Consider the following 15353-nt stretch of genomic DNA (forward strand, 5'->3'; position numbering starts at 1 on the left):
TTTGGACGAAGATGGACGTGCACAACGAGCTGGCCGCGCATATATTCAACATTGCAGATTTCAAATGCGCCGGAGGATTAATCTGGATTCTCGACTAGGGCCCACTATATCTGACCTCAGTCCAACTGTAGGTGAGGTAGAGTTATGCAACTTGCTGGGGATACTGTTAGATACATAAGTAAGACACTAGAAAAGACTAGAGATCTCTATCTGAAATGGCTTGGCCGTAGTACTCCAGCAAAGTGAAACGGGGCAGATTTTGAGATGTAAAAAGCGTTAAAAACCATGAAAATTCGCGAAAATTTCTCGGTTCTTGACTTCAGGGACCCATATTGTACTTGGACCCATATTGTACTTAAAAACTCATTTTAAACTATAAGTTGCGCTAAAAACCCTAGCTAAAACTACATGCTATTTCTAAAAAGGTAAAGAACGTCGTTCTAGCTTAACTGTGGTCCAAATAAGAGCCTCCGTGTATAAGGGTAACTTGAAAGTTGGGCGAAATGGATCCTGCGGTTACTCACGTTCCTAAGGAAATGTGGCCTTTCAGCAGCCCGATCTTAATTCAATGGACTTTTGGGCCTGGGGCTACTTTGAAGCATGCACCAATAGACGTGCCCATACCAAAAAGTCCTCTCTCAATGCCACTACCAAGGAGAACTACCCCAGCTTGGACAGGTACATTTTGACCTTGACCTGCCGGCGGTTGAGTAGGCAGTTAGAGGCGGTGATTAAGGCTGGCGGCGATTTTATTGAATAATCTAATAGTCATAAACCTATTTTGCTTGCCAGTTTTTAAAATTCAATAAAATCTTTAAAATTGACGACTTTATGTTCATTTATTTAGAAGTTAGAATTTGTCCGGTCTTATTTGCCCCACCCTGTATGTTCTTCAAGACAATTGTTTCTTTAGAAGGTTTGTCGGTGTACCGGTCTACTGCTAAGAGGCTTTCAGCTAAAAAACGCTGTTTTTTTTATGCAGGCTTTCGCAAACTTATGGTATTTGAAAAAAAATTAATTATTTTGTATTTAAAACAATAATATATTTTAGGTTTTGGTTGCACGGAACATGTAAACCGAATGAACAGGAAAAAAGGGCATCTGAACCTTTATCTGAAGCTCAGGTTTTCTTTTTTGTTGTTTTTAGAGTATTTTTGTAAAATGTAAATTAATTTGTCGCTACACTCAAAAACAGTTATCTTTTTTTTCAATTTGAAAACGTATTTATTAGAGCACCTATGTCTTAATTACTATGTTTTGACAATTTTCAATTGCCACAGAGCCGCAATCCTTTTAGATCACACAATATATTTCTAGATTTTTAATTTTAGAAATGACTTTACTTCTAAACTACAATAAAAGGAATTATATGAAAATATTACATTATATTATACAGGCAACTATGTTATTTCTTGAATAAAAATAAGAAGGGGGTAAAGAAGGAATAAAGAGGGGATGGAGATAGTGTTGCCTGTACAAAAAAAATATAATAAGCCATTTTTTTATTTTATATTTTTTTACTTTTTTTCAATTTTGCTTACAATGGATTCATAATATTTTTCTGATTCTAAAGGTATATATGAACCCATATTTTTTTTACTTGTGTAATGATAAAATTAAGTTCAAAGTTTTTATTCTCGTGGGTTTTAAAAATCAATTTTTTCAATAATTACCTAACAGAAATCAAAAATTAAGAAGTCAAATTAAAGATCTTACTATTTTTTTCATAATGGCCATTTTCTTTCTCTTTTTTGTTGCGTTTTAGTACCTTAAAATCAACCTATTTTTTTTTTTAAACTTAAATTACTGAAAAAATAAGAGGTTTACAAAATAAACCGATTGCATATCTGAATTCTATTAAAAAAATTTATATCTATTACTATTACCGGCTAGCTATAAAAAAAAGTTAAAACGCCTTTTTTTATATATTTTTTAGAAAAATTTGTATTTCTAACCGGTTGCGGTCCAGCAGAAATTCAATTTTGGGGATTTTTATAATATTTGCTAAAACCTTATAATATGCGTTTGAGATAGAGAGAAGAAAGCAATATACGTGTGAGAATTATATAAGTAATTATGTTTATATTCTTATAAAAACTTTAAATAAAGATAGCTAGACTTAGAATAAAACTATTACCACAAAATCAAAAGTTTTTGAAAAAATATGTTATTGTTGTTTAATCTGAAAAAAAATATTTGAAAATATGCCTTATAAGTGTCCTGTTTTACTTATTCTAGGCCTACTTAAAAATGCTAAGACTCGAACAGGGTGCACCTGACGCTATTTTCTTGTTCACAAACATTGTTTGCATTGAAAAAATATTTACATAGACGTTGATTTTGTTAAAATATTCCTATCCTAACTAAAGTTATGATGTTTTATAGATTTTTTAAAAATAGGGTAGCTTCGCTCCTGCAAAACAGCAAGACGTACTTATTAAATGCACATTAGAAGTTAACAGAGGCAAAACTTAAGTTATTTCCAAGTTAAAGCAAAAAAAATTACATCATTTCTTCAAATACAAGCTTATTTATTGAAGTTTACTTTTGTCTACTCTAAATGTCTCGTTTTCTGGCAAAAGATCGCACTGTGCTTTTAATGAGCCTAATTACTTTTTTATCTAGTTTTTGTCTGCTTTTCTGTTATTGATTTGTGGAATTATAACATCTATTTGTCTGCTTGCTTGTGAACATATTTATAGCAGGTAAGAGTTATTTTATTAACTTAGTTATTTATTGAATGAGGTTTTTTCTATGCATAAAATAGAATAGATTAGAAAAGTTTTTTTGACTGCAAACAGAATAACACAGTTTAAATGTATTTTTTTTTTCAATCATTTTTTCATTTAATTAAAAAAAACTGACAACATTTAGTAAAACATCCGTAAAAAATGTCATTAAATAGAAAAAAAGTTTAAAATAGTGCAATTTTGGTTATATCTCTAGTGTATTTCTGCGTTTTTGATACTTTTTTTAAAAGTATCCACTGCTTCACCACGAGCAGACGGTGAAGTCTCCAGCAACGAATAGTAGCTTACAGCGGCCGTAGCTTCGAGATAGTAGGGTTGACTCCCTGCTTACAGAGCTTCACAGCACTACAACAACGTAGACGGTAGTTGCCCAACAGTGGACTTATGATAAATCCAATAATTAATCAGAGCAATGATTTGCTCACCATAAAAGAATCAACTGAACTGTTTATCAAGAATATCTATTTGGAACTGAACACATTTTCATATACAAGTTTAGATTACACATGCAACATTATAGATAGATACATATATATAATTAAGAGAAATGGGTGTCAACTTGCAGGTTTGGCAAGGGATACACATCATGTTGTGAATACATTGAAACAACATTAGTGCAGTAGAGTCTCCATATTCAAGTGGCCTTCAGTTGCGCCCGAAGATACTCTCATGATGCTTGATGCCTTCCCTGGGCTCGCAGCTCTCTCATTTAGCTAAAATAGAACTTTGGTCAAATCCGGCTGTGATTGGATAATTTAAGTAGGTGAGGTCAGGCCCATACATACATGATATCTTATGATCAGATAGGCATGTATGTATAGCTTTCAATTCTTAGGAATTCGATTTTTCCATAAAAACTAGCATTTTAAAACACACATGACTTTTAATACAGAGTACAATAAATTAACAACTAAACTCGCGTTTTGGCATTAGTAGGCCTAAAAATTCAAATAAAAGTAAAATCAATAGGGAAAATTAAAAGCTACAAAATGATATCAAGTTTGTTAAAATCGGTCTACTCATTTGGAATCGTGAAACGTCATACTGCATTATTTTACAAGTGTTTCAAGCTAGCCCCACTACATTTTCTCCCCTTTTTATCTGGCTGGACAGACATGCCAGATAACATAAAAGAAACGCTCAAATTGGCACAGACAACAGACTAGACAGCCAATTTTACCTACCAAGATATTGTGGTATTAAAGTTGATATTTAGACGGCTTGTGCTGAGATTGGTACGCTGCCAGGGATGATGCGCTGATCTCAATCGGCCGTATCTCCGTCATTGGTAAGCTCGAAGTTGGCGTTGTTGGCAACAACGCGGTTGATTCTGCTGTCGGTGCGGGGCTTCTTCTTTCCTATCTGGTCTCTGCTTGCTTCTTACGCATCAACTTCTGGTACGCGTTCTTGTTATATAAGTAGAGGTGCGCTATCAATGCGATGGCGGCGCCTGGGCCAACGCGCAAGAAGGTAAGTGCAACACAAATCAAATCAGTTAAAAATTTGATTCCTAGGATGATTAGGCAGAGCAGGGCCATCAGGTCTCCGTAGGTGTTAAGCCAGTTCTTGAGTTTGGTCCACATATCCAATTTTCTCTCCAGATCAGGTATCAGGTTGTTCAGGGTATACATGGGAAGTCTGCTCAGGTCGTTGGTCTTCCCCAAGTATATGCCATCATGGTCCGTTGTCAGGACACTGAAAGGGCAATGCATCAGCTTGATGGCTCCTGTGGTGTTGAGTAATACTTGGCGCTTATGGTCCACTAAGTAGCTGTCCATGGTGGTGGAGGGGTTGATGGTGTTGACCATCTGTAGTGAGCAGGCATTGTCGTTGATGTTCCAGACGAAGGTGGCTGCTCCAGTCATACACTCCCCTTTATGATATGGACATGGTAGAGATAAATGATCTGTTTCACTCTCTACCTTGTCGTTGCTCACCAAGAAGGTCTCTTCCTTGAGAAGGATCTGGTACTCTGCAAGCTTCAGGGTGTTGGTGTGGATCGTGTCGCCCATCTTGATCGTCTGCCCGAAACAAGTGATTTTTGTCGTTCTGCATCTTCAAGGAACCGGCCAGGGAAGCTGAGATATAGGTAGGTCGATTAAGTTTGACTTTGATGGGGTCGCCATATCCAGAGATCTGATACTCCTGGAGTAGGGACATCCTCCTACAATTTTCAGCTGTGACCTCCTCATGCCTCATCGTTTGGGGAACTTGTTGAAGTTTCAAGTGTCCCCAAACTCCGCATTTGAAGTGGTACAGAGATACTCTTTCTGTACATGAGAATCCCTGCACCTTGGTTGTACTTGGTCGCTGCAGGATTGTGTACCTTTCTTTCAAAGGTATTTCTTCAGTAGGTTCCTCTGCTTTGCATACTGTTTCCTTGTTGTATCTTCTAATGGATTTTGGTTCTGTGCAATCTATGACTTTTAATGAGTAGGCCTCACTAGTTGGTGCTACTGAAGCCACCAGCACCGCGGCTAGTAGCAGGCAGCCTGTCGACATGATGGAAATCAATGTCGTAACATTGAAAGATTATACATTGGCAAATTCTCTGCCCTTTGTTGAAGGTGACTGTTTCACTCCCAAGGTTCCAGAAAACTGCCTGAATCTCGCCTGTATAATCACTGTCCACCACGCCAGCTAGTAGGATTACCCCTGCCCTTTCTATGCTTGAGCGCCCATAGAGCTTGAGAAAGTAGCCAGGGGGAATTTTTACTTGCAAATTGAGTGGAATGCAAGTCTGCTGTCCAGGGGGAAGCTGCACACAGGTGGGGGAGTAGATGTCATACCCCGCACTCTCTTCTGTACCCTTGTGGGGTAGCTTTGCTCCTCGTTTCACAGGAACTCTGAGTGTCCGTGTCAGCGCTGCAACTCCCAGGCCATCCATCTCCTCATCCAAGCTATCAAGCGCTCTCTTACTTGGCTTGTTGCCAAAGTGTCCCACTCCTTGCTTTCTTTCCAACTGTTTTCACCCTCTCCCCTTTTTCGGGTGAGTCCGCGGGCTGCTCTTCTTGATCACTGAGAGCGCGCTTCTCCACTCTGGGTGTGACGGGTGTGTGACTCTCTCTCGGTCTCTCTCTGCGCGGCAAGTGTGCGCGCATGCTTTCTCTCGGACTTCTTTCTCTATCGGCTCTTCGCTGTGCATCGTTCCGTTGCATGCCGTGACCTGAGGGCTCGCAAGATTGATCTCTCCCTCTCCTCTCACTATGCTCTCTTCGTGGTGTTTCCGGTAGGGGGAAGTTCACAGGATCAATGTCCTCCTGGTGCGTTAGGGGGTCTCCCTCCATCTCCATCATCATCGCTCTCATCATCATAAGAGGGATCAACTCTTGGATTGGGCGGCTGCGCCCATCGTCTAGAATTCAAGGGAATTTGTTCCCCTGCTTCATCTCCATCTTCTTCAAAGTATGGTGGGGGAGAAGTGGGATCGTCATCAAGATCGATTTGTGGAAAATATGGTTTCAGTCTACCAACATGAACCACCATTGCGTCCTTTTCTCCCTTGGGTATTGGTTGAATTTTGTATAAAACTTTAGCACACTTATACCCGCGACCGTGGCTCAACACGTAGCGCATTCGATCATCTTGGTCCGACACCGCGTCAAAAACTAAAGACGTTAAAAATGGTTCCCACTGCTACTATGTCAAATGTGCGACGTAAATAGTTAGAGTGGGGGGAATGCCTTGGCCCAAAACAGGCGCAACTCGTTACCATGCACAGTTAGGACTTCTCAGACAAAGGTCGTGCATCACAGAGAGTTGGTTGTCTGTAATGTACTGTACCACAGGTATGAGGTGAAGGACCAAGAGTCTGGCCTTGAGTTGACAAGTTGACTGTTCAGTCCAAGTGCAACTCACCCATATGATATTAGCACATTAGCACACTTCTCAACAACCAAATATGGGCCTCTCCAATGCGTGCTCATTTTCTTCTTGGCGCCCTTGTCACTTGAAGGTGCTAGGAAAAACACTTTGTCTCCAACTTTATATTCGCGGCTATCTCTGTACTGCCTAGCATTCCTGCAAAAAGTTGTGGCTTGTTTCTTAGCCATTGCTTCATACATTGTGGTATATCTCTCCAACAAGTTTCTTGTAGCCGTTGGAACATCTCTCTCATCTTCTCGGTCGGCAGCCGCAGGATCAAATCTGCCAGGAACGGGGTGACACCAGTGGTACTATGTACTTGGGTGTTGTAAGCAAGAACAACACCCAGCAGATACTTAGGCCACTCTGTCTCCTGTCCTTGTATCACCGTCCTCAGCGTCTCCTCCATGGTCTTTTGCCATCTCTCTACAAGGTTGCTCTGCGGATTCGCCACAGGCGCCAGCTCATGCTTGACCCCTAACTTCATAATGGTGTTGCAGAACTCCTTGCCTTGGTCACTGTGGAAAGTCTGGGGGCAACCAAAGGTGCATATGAACTTATCCATGATGGTAGAGGCTACTTCCTCAGCAGTCTTCTTCTTCAGAGGGTACGCTTGGACAAAGCGTGACCAGCCATCTTGCAACGTCAGGATATACTTGTATCCTTCAGGCGTCTCGTTGAACTTCCCCACCACGTCGAGGTACATGGTCTGAAGGGGGAAGCAATTCTATCTTGATGTTGGCCTTGATGGACTTCTGCACACACTCGTGGCAGACAGCAATCCTCAGTCTGATGTCCGCTTGATGTCTAACATAATAAAAATTTCTCAGAAACTTGGTGATTGTTGAATGCATTCCAAAATGCGATCCAGTGGTAGTTCTGTGGGAATGATTGAACACCACTTCTATCAGGGTTAAAGGAAATCCTTCTTCTCTTCCCTGCAAAGGTCTGTATCTCCTGCTCCAGAACTCCATCCTCAGCTATTCACAGCGTATCAAATATCTCCGCAAATCTATGCATGTCTTGGCTCTGTCCACGTAGAGCTGCTCGGTCAGGTGCAAGATGATCAACACCAATCCATTTGCGTACAATTTCCAGGATTGGGTCCTCCAACTGATGCTTGTAAATATTGTCACGAGTCAAGTCCTTGACTCTGCCACGGGGGGTGTCCAGATGATCTTCCTCATCCTCATCAATTGCTTTAACATACTCTTCCTGTTCAGCCTCCTCTTCTGCTGTAGGATCCGGCATGTCAGAATCTGTACGCCTGCTCAATGCATCCGCGTTGGTGTTTAGTCTACCAGGCCTGTGGATAACTCGGAACTCATATCCTGCCAGTTCTTCTGTCCAACAGGCCATCATCCCTGTATTCTTCTTAAGGGACTTCAGCTGCTTCAATGCGGAATTATCTGTATTGATTATGAAGGGCTTGAAGCTCAAGATTGTGCTGAACTTCCTAATCCCATAGATCATGGCTGCGGCTTCCCCTTTACACCCATCCATGCTGGTATCTTCAGCGTCTCCATGTTGAATCAGTTGCCTCTGCGTGGCAACCTCGTTCATGATGGTCTCGCGCAGGACGGCTATGTTGGTGATAGAGGGGAGTGCGCAGAAAACTTGCTTACGCACTTCAGGATGGTACAAGCCTAAGGTTACTTCTCTATGCAGCTGTCGAGGGTCTCTGGTATCCAGTGGGTACGCCTTCAACCACAGTTGCTCTTTCTTAGCAAGGTAGGATTGAGGAATCTTGTTCTTTCCCTGCTTTAGAGACATATAGCGGTTCCTCTTGATGTCAGAATCCGAGGGTGCCAGGAAGATGGCGTCCAATCACTCAAGAACTTGCTCATAGGTAAGATTGTTCTGGCCTCCCACCACTTCTCTTGCCATGTGAAAAGCTTCACCCTCCAAACTTGAGATGTAGGCACGCTTGCGTCCTTCTCCATCAACTTCATTATGCATGGAAGTTTTAAAGGCATTGTTCATTTTTGCCTTATGGCCATCCCAGTCCTCACCACTTCTATTCGTGAAGCGGGGGAAATTCTGCTTGGTCAGCTTGCGGCGCTGCGCCTCCAGCCACTCCCATCCTTGCCGTATAGCCATGGCCTGTGCATTGTCCGCAGCTTCAGCCTGAGCTTGCTGGATAGCAGCCAGTAAATTCTGCTGTTCCAAGTCCGCCAATATAAATTAATTGATATTTTCTTCAAAATTTTTAGAAAAACTCACCAGGGATAAAAAGTTTCTGTAACTGGTCTCCAAACGCAGTATTTCTCGTCTTTTCTGGCTTCAGTTATCATACAAACTGTTCCTTTTCCACAATTTCTACGCAGTTTCTCCACAGTCTCTCTAAAATCTCTGCAGTTCCTCCTGGTGATTTCACACAGTTGTCCAGTTGGCGCAGCTAACCATCAAAAAGATCAACACAGATGCCACCAGTTTCGATGTAGTGTATCTCTGCGTCTTTGATACTTTTTTAAAAAGTATCCACTGCTTCACCACGAGCGGATGGTGAAGTCTCCAGCAACAAATAGTAGCTTACAGCAGCCATAGCTTCGAGGTAGTAGGGGTTGACTCCCTGCTTACACAGCTTCACAGCACTACAACGACGTAGACGGTAGTTGCCCAACAGTGGACTTATGATAAATTCAATAATTAATCAGAGCTATGATTTGCTCACCATAAAAGAATCAACTGAACTGTTTATCAAGAATATCTATTTGGAACTGAACACATTTTCATATACAAGTTTAGATTACACATGCAACATTATAGATAGATACATATATATAATTAAGAGAAATGGGTGTCAACTTGCAGGGATGGCAAGGGATACACATCATGTTGTGAATACATTGAAACAACATTAGTGCAGTAGAGTCTCCATATTCAAGTGGCCTTCAGTTGCGCCCGAAGATACTCTCGTGATGCTTGATGCCGTCCCTGGGCTCGCAGCTCTCTCATTTAGCTAAAATAGAACTTTAGTCAAATCCAGCTGTGATTGGATAATTTAAGTTAGCAAGGTCAGGCCCATACATACATGATATCTTATGATCAGATAGGCATGTATGTATAGCTTTCAATTCTTAGGAATTGGGTTTTTTCCATAAAAACTAGCAATTTAAAACACACATGACTTTCAATACAGAGTACAAATAATTATCAAATAAACTCGCGTTTTGGCATTAGTAGGCCTAAAAATTCAAATGAAAGTAAAATCAATAGGGAAAATTAAAAGCTACAAAATGATATTAAATTTGTTAAAATCGGTCTACTCGTTTGGAATAGCGAAACGTCATACTGCATTATTTTACAAGTGTTTCAAGCTAGCCCAACTACAATATCAAACACCTAAATGCTAGTATCTAAGTAAAACTTCATAAAGACAAGCTATTTTAATTTTAACAGAATTGATGCGCTTAAAAAAAAAAATTATAAAGGCTACCTAAGTATGTCACCCTTAGTACTGGAAGGTTTGTTATTTTATTTTTTGACAGAAACTCTTTTAATTATTTGCTAAAAATCTTCTAAATATTTGCTAAAACTTATTTTTTTTTGTTTTATTTTATTTTATTTTTGTTGTGACCAGAAAAGCTATGCAGTAGAGTATCTGCAAAGTATAGCTAGTCAAAGCATTAAGAAAAATACCTCCTTGAGCCAACTAGGATTTCCACATTTATTATAAACAGTTCTGATAAATTCTTAACAATCTAGCAAACATAGCTTAAAAATATGACAAGGATGACTAATGTCACAATGCTGACTATTATAACTATGACGTAATTGATGAGAAAAAATTTTACTACAGAAATTGTTAAGATTTGCTCTTGATAAGCAAATTGTTAAGATTTGCATAAAATACTTTATTAAAAAAGTCAAAGTTTTATAATTTTGGAACCTAAAAATAAAAACATATTAAACATTGTCACTTTATCAACAAAATATAGACAAAATAAAGTAATGCTTGCAAAAAAATTTTAATTTTAGGTCGCTTTGCTACGAGTAAATTTAAGAGAAAGTGACGCGTTTCAATAAGCAAACAGTTTATTGCATTACACAGAAAAAGAATACTAATTTATTTTAGTATTAATTAAATCAATCTAGCTTAAATCATATCAATTGATTAATAAATGCAAAAAGAACATGATTTTTGCTTATTAGGAATATTTTTATGCTTGATCAAAAGAATCTCTCTATTTTTAAAATAACAAAAGTATCAACACAATCTTCAGAATAATAGCAGATGTAATCACGTCAGTTATCAATAATTAGGTAAGTTGATTAAAAGAATCATATTTTCTTCTAAATTACATACAAGAATAAAAAAAAGCAATTTTTTGCTCGCAAACATTTCAAAAGGTAGCAAAATTCTGGTGCTAGGCTTAATTTTACAAAAGGGGCAAACATTTTTAATATTACATGTTTCTTACACAATTTAAGAATCAACTCAAAAAATAAACATTCCAAAGATAATTTTTTGTTAATTAAATTTTATTTTTTAGTCAACGGCAGCCTATTCCAAAAATAGACAATTTTTCTAGAATAAATACAACTATTTGTACTTAAAATTTGTAATTAAGATCAAGGGCGTGCATTTAAAGTGAAGACTTCTTTTAAGAGTTCAGTTTCTAGAAAATTGCCTTCACATTCAAAATAAACTTCCTTAAAAGCCAATTAGGGTCAAAAGGAAAGAAACTTACATTTTTAAAACCACATACTGTTGTGTATTTCTTAAAAACCAATACAGAAGAATTAAGCTGGGATAAAACTTTTTCAGTTTTAAATTACTTTTTAAAAAATACCATTAACCACAAACCACCGTCAAAACTTCTTGGGTGCTAGGGGAAAGAGAGGATGTGTATTTTTAAAACTATTAGACTTAAAGCAATCCTTAGGATTAAATTTTAGAAGGCTATAAGATTCCTTAAAAATAAAACTTAAGATAAAACGTTTGTAGGCCAAAATTTGCACACTAAAAAACCTACAAATACATATGTCTTATTATATAAAGTAGTAAAAGTTTGTTGTTGATCCCAAAGAATTTTGCTAATTGCTGAACCGATATTTTTCTCTTTTACGTAAAGCTTTTAAACTATTTTTAGAGAGGGTGTCTTTACTTAAATTAAAAATAAAACGAAGACGACTTTTTCCTCTCGTACAAATTCTTTAGATGCTTCTAGGGGCGTAGCTGCTAGTTAAAACAATAAAATAAAATAAATAAGATTTTAAGTTTTTGATACAGTGGATAAAGTTAAATGTAGTAACATCTGACCTTCTAAAATTTAATAAAAATTTAAATAATGCCTTTTGACTTAGGCTAATGTTTTGTAGATATATAGCAGCTAATCTTACAAAATCAAGAAATAAATCAAAATGGAATTCTTTTTTTAATAAGGTATCATTTATTTTTTAATTTTAGTAGAACTACTTTTTTATACTTATAATATGTCAAAATATCGATTTTTAATTTTTAAAAGTCCGTAAAAAAAAATATTTTTTTATCTCTGTATCTATAAAAATTTTTAAGGTAGAGACAAATTAAAATATTAATTATGTAATCACCAAAAAAATTTTATAAATATGCATAAAGGTCCATCTTTTTTACCTTTTTCCTAATTTTTAAATGTAAAATGTAAATAATAAACTCAAAACAATATATATATTTTATTATTTATTTTAGAGACGTATGAACGAGTCTTCAAATGATCTTTTAGTCAGAAGGAAATTAACAAAATTAATTTTAAAAACTACAAAACTTTTATTTTTATATTTAATATAAATTTTTTTTGTTTTAAATGCACTAAAAGTATGATTTTGTATAATTTAGCATTTAATTTTTTATAACTCATAAATCTAGAATTTTTTTTGAATATAATTAAATATTGGATTTTTTAAAAAATTGCCGTTTCTACCTGCCTTTTTAACTCTCGGCAGGCCCAGGTCAAAATGTACTTGCCCAAGCTGACGAAATTACCCTTATTAGTGGTATTAAGGGAGGTTTCTGTGATATACGTCTATTAATGCATGCTTTAAAGTAGCTTTAGGCCCAAAAGTTCATTAAATTAAGATCAAACATTTCCTTATAAACGTGAATAACCGCAGGTTCCAAACTACACAACTTTCAATCTACTTTTAGACTCGAAGGCTCTCATTTGGACTACAGTTGGGAGTTTAGACAAAACCGCGACAGTGACAAAACCGCGACAATAACAAAAATGTAGGATTTTTTTTGTAGAAATACATGGTCGCAACGCTCAGCCTCCTGGCCTGCCTAGCCGCGGGCGCTTGGCCCTTTTGCCTGTAACCTAACCTAACCTAAATATTGTAAAAAAAAATTTGAAAAAAATCTACTAACTACTTTTTGTAAAATCCACGAAATTCTAAACTATCAATAAGTTAATGTACATTAAAAATTCAAACATTTAGGTTAGGTTAGGTTAGGTTATAGGCAAGGGGGTCAAATGCCTGCGGCTAGGCAGGCCAGGGGGCCGAGCTCTGCGGCCATGACCTTCTAGCATTAGGATTTTTTTATTATAGATTTTTTGCAATGTCTCGGTTTTGTCACTGTCGCGGTTTTGTCCCTGTCGCGGTTTTGTTATGTCGCGGTTTTGTTATGTCGCGGTTTTGTTCTTGTCGCGGTTTTGTTTGTCGCGGTTTAGTCCCCACTCCCACAGTTGAGCTATAACGCCTTTTTTACCTTTTTAAATGCCATGACAATTTAGCTTTAATGGATAGAAGAATGAGTAAAAATAGATTTTGTTTAAAATATGCTATTTTTTATTTATATTCACATTTGGTTATAAACTTTCGCTTTAAAAGATAAAAGAAAAAGTAAAAATAGATTTTGTTTCCTTTAAAATCAATTGTAGCGCTAAAATTTTAAAAAAATAAAATTGGCGAAAAAAATAACTTTATTTTTATTCTAAAACTTTGTTGGCTCTAATTAGTTGTTCAATACCTGAATCTTTGGCTTGCGAGTGGGAAAAAAATTCCAGAGAAGGTGGACCAGTCCGTAGAGCTATAGGTACTGTTTTTATTATTAAATTTATTTTTTACTACAAGACAAAAAAGTGTTTAAAAGCCATAAAAAAAAGGTTATAATAGGGCAATTACTAATTTTTGTTTTTTAAATGTTTTATAAATTTTAATTATAACCCCATTAAAAGTATGTTTGTTAAAACGTTTGTTTTAGTAAGTTTAGAAAAAAGTTTTTAAAGTTGCAATTTCTTAAAATATTTGTTTTAAAATCAATTTTGGTCCTGTAAATTTTTTTTTTGTCAATAGCATCTTTTTTACATTTTATCTATAAAAAAAAAGAATATTTAGTTTGATTGATTGATTAGCCATAGCTTCTTAGGGTTTGGGCCTAAGTAGTCATGGAGTAGGCTGAGACACTTTTGTATAGCCACTAGGGCTATCAAGCTCCACGTTCAAGCACATTACGACTTGACCCACTGTCTCATGAGAGCTACTCATTATTATCTCACCCTCGCCGAGTATGGCAGGTGTCCCAAATTAAGTCATCGTAATGAATGACGCTCTCCGCAGAGGAGCTTGGGATAAAGGTAGTACTGATATCATGTACGTGACTATTGAGTATCCAAACTTACTCAATAATCCCCTTCTAACACAACCTGAAGAAGTTGCGTGATAATTATTGCGAATGAGAAATTCGTATCAACACACGGAGAATTGAACTCGAACTCTCACCACCGTAGCTCAGTGTGTTACCACTGAGCTACGGCACCCCTATATATTTAGAATATTTAGTCGACCCTAATATTTTAATTTTAGTTTTAAAAAGAAAATTTTTGAAGGGGGTGTCCTACCCTCCAAAAAAATAGTTTTAAACCTTTCCGTGACCTATAAAAAGCTACTTAATTGATTAAGCGGCTAACAAGATCATTCGCTACAAACAAACAAACAGACAAACAAACTTTGTATTATAGATAAAAACATATCTTGTGTTTATTTATTTGCTATAGATTACGACATATTTTCTTCAAAATAACCCATCTTTAAAATATTTTAGGTTTAAACAAAGAAAAATCTTGTCTGCGTGAAGATTTAGAACCAAAATTTATAGGTAACTGCTCAATGCTTAAAAAATTAGGTTAATTTTTAAAGAAATTACTAAACAAGCAAAGCTCTGAAATGGAAGGACAAACGGACATTCCCACTTGTATAATGTCAGAACTGAATAATCAGAATGCGAATTTATAAGAGTCAAAGCAAAATTGTAAGTAAATTTGTTGAAAAACTGCTTGATACAGAATAATGATTATAGACATACTTACATTTTTAGGACTTGATTATAGAGTTGCTTCGCTTAAAATATTGTACTTTGTTGTCCTAGGAATCAGTATAACAAAAATCAGATTAATTAGATAATTAGGTCACATACAAATTTGTTGTTAAAAATGTAAAAATATTAACATGTTTAAAATGGACGTACGGACATTTTGGTAATGATTAGAGATTTGCTACGCTTTCTAACTCGTACCTAACTATTACAGGAATCACCATGCAAAATTTAAAATCGATAGAAAAATTCTAACATGCCTAAATTAACAAAAAAAGCTATTTAAAAAAGTAAAAAAATCAACATGTTTAAATGGACGTACGAACATTTTTGAATGATTATAGAGTTGCTACGCTTTCTAAATCGTATTTAACTATTACAGGAATCACCATGCAAAATTTAAAATCGATAGGACAATTTTAACATGCCTAAATTAACAAAAA

At 36.5% G+C, this 15353-nt stretch overlaps 2 protein-coding genes across 3 annotated transcripts in view; one reads left to right on the forward strand and one right to left on the reverse strand.

The window, feature by feature from the left end:
* The window catches only part of LOC145326426 (glutamate receptor ionotropic, NMDA 2B-like), a 295851-nt gene that overhangs the window by 280008 nt on the left and 490 nt on the right, over positions 1 to 15353 (forward strand). The window contains exons 41-46 of one of the 2 annotated variants that reach the window (XM_080169776.1): positions 1052 to 1124; positions 2626 to 2705; positions 11925 to 12003; positions 12289 to 12327; positions 13554 to 13632; positions 14641 to 14694. In XM_080169776.1, coding sequence (XP_080025902.1) covers positions 1052 to 1124; positions 2626 to 2705; positions 11925 to 12003; positions 12289 to 12327; positions 13554 to 13632; positions 14641 to 14694 — 404 coding nt within the window. The remainder of the gene's footprint in view (positions 1 to 1051; positions 1125 to 2625; positions 2706 to 11924; positions 12004 to 12288; positions 12328 to 13553; positions 13633 to 14640; positions 14695 to 15353) is intronic. The other variant, XM_080169777.1, reaches the window with a different exon arrangement.
* LOC145326431 (uncharacterized) lies at positions 3196 to 5347 on the reverse strand. The gene is made up of 2 exons (XM_080169783.1): positions 3935 to 5347; positions 3196 to 3463 (listed from the first exon to the last, which is right to left on the reverse strand). The coding sequence occupies exon 1, from the start codon at positions 4760 to 4762 to the stop codon at positions 4109 to 4111; it is 654 nt and encodes a 217-aa protein (XP_080025909.1). The 5' UTR covers positions 4763 to 5347; the 3' UTR covers positions 3196 to 3463; positions 3935 to 4108.

This window comes from Acartia tonsa, chromosome 8 (assembly GCF_053477335.1).
Source record: "Acartia tonsa isolate MP-2025a chromosome 8, ASM5347733v1, whole genome shotgun sequence".
NCBI classification, from domain to species: domain Eukaryota; kingdom Metazoa; phylum Arthropoda; class Copepoda; order Calanoida; family Acartiidae; genus Acartia; species Acartia tonsa.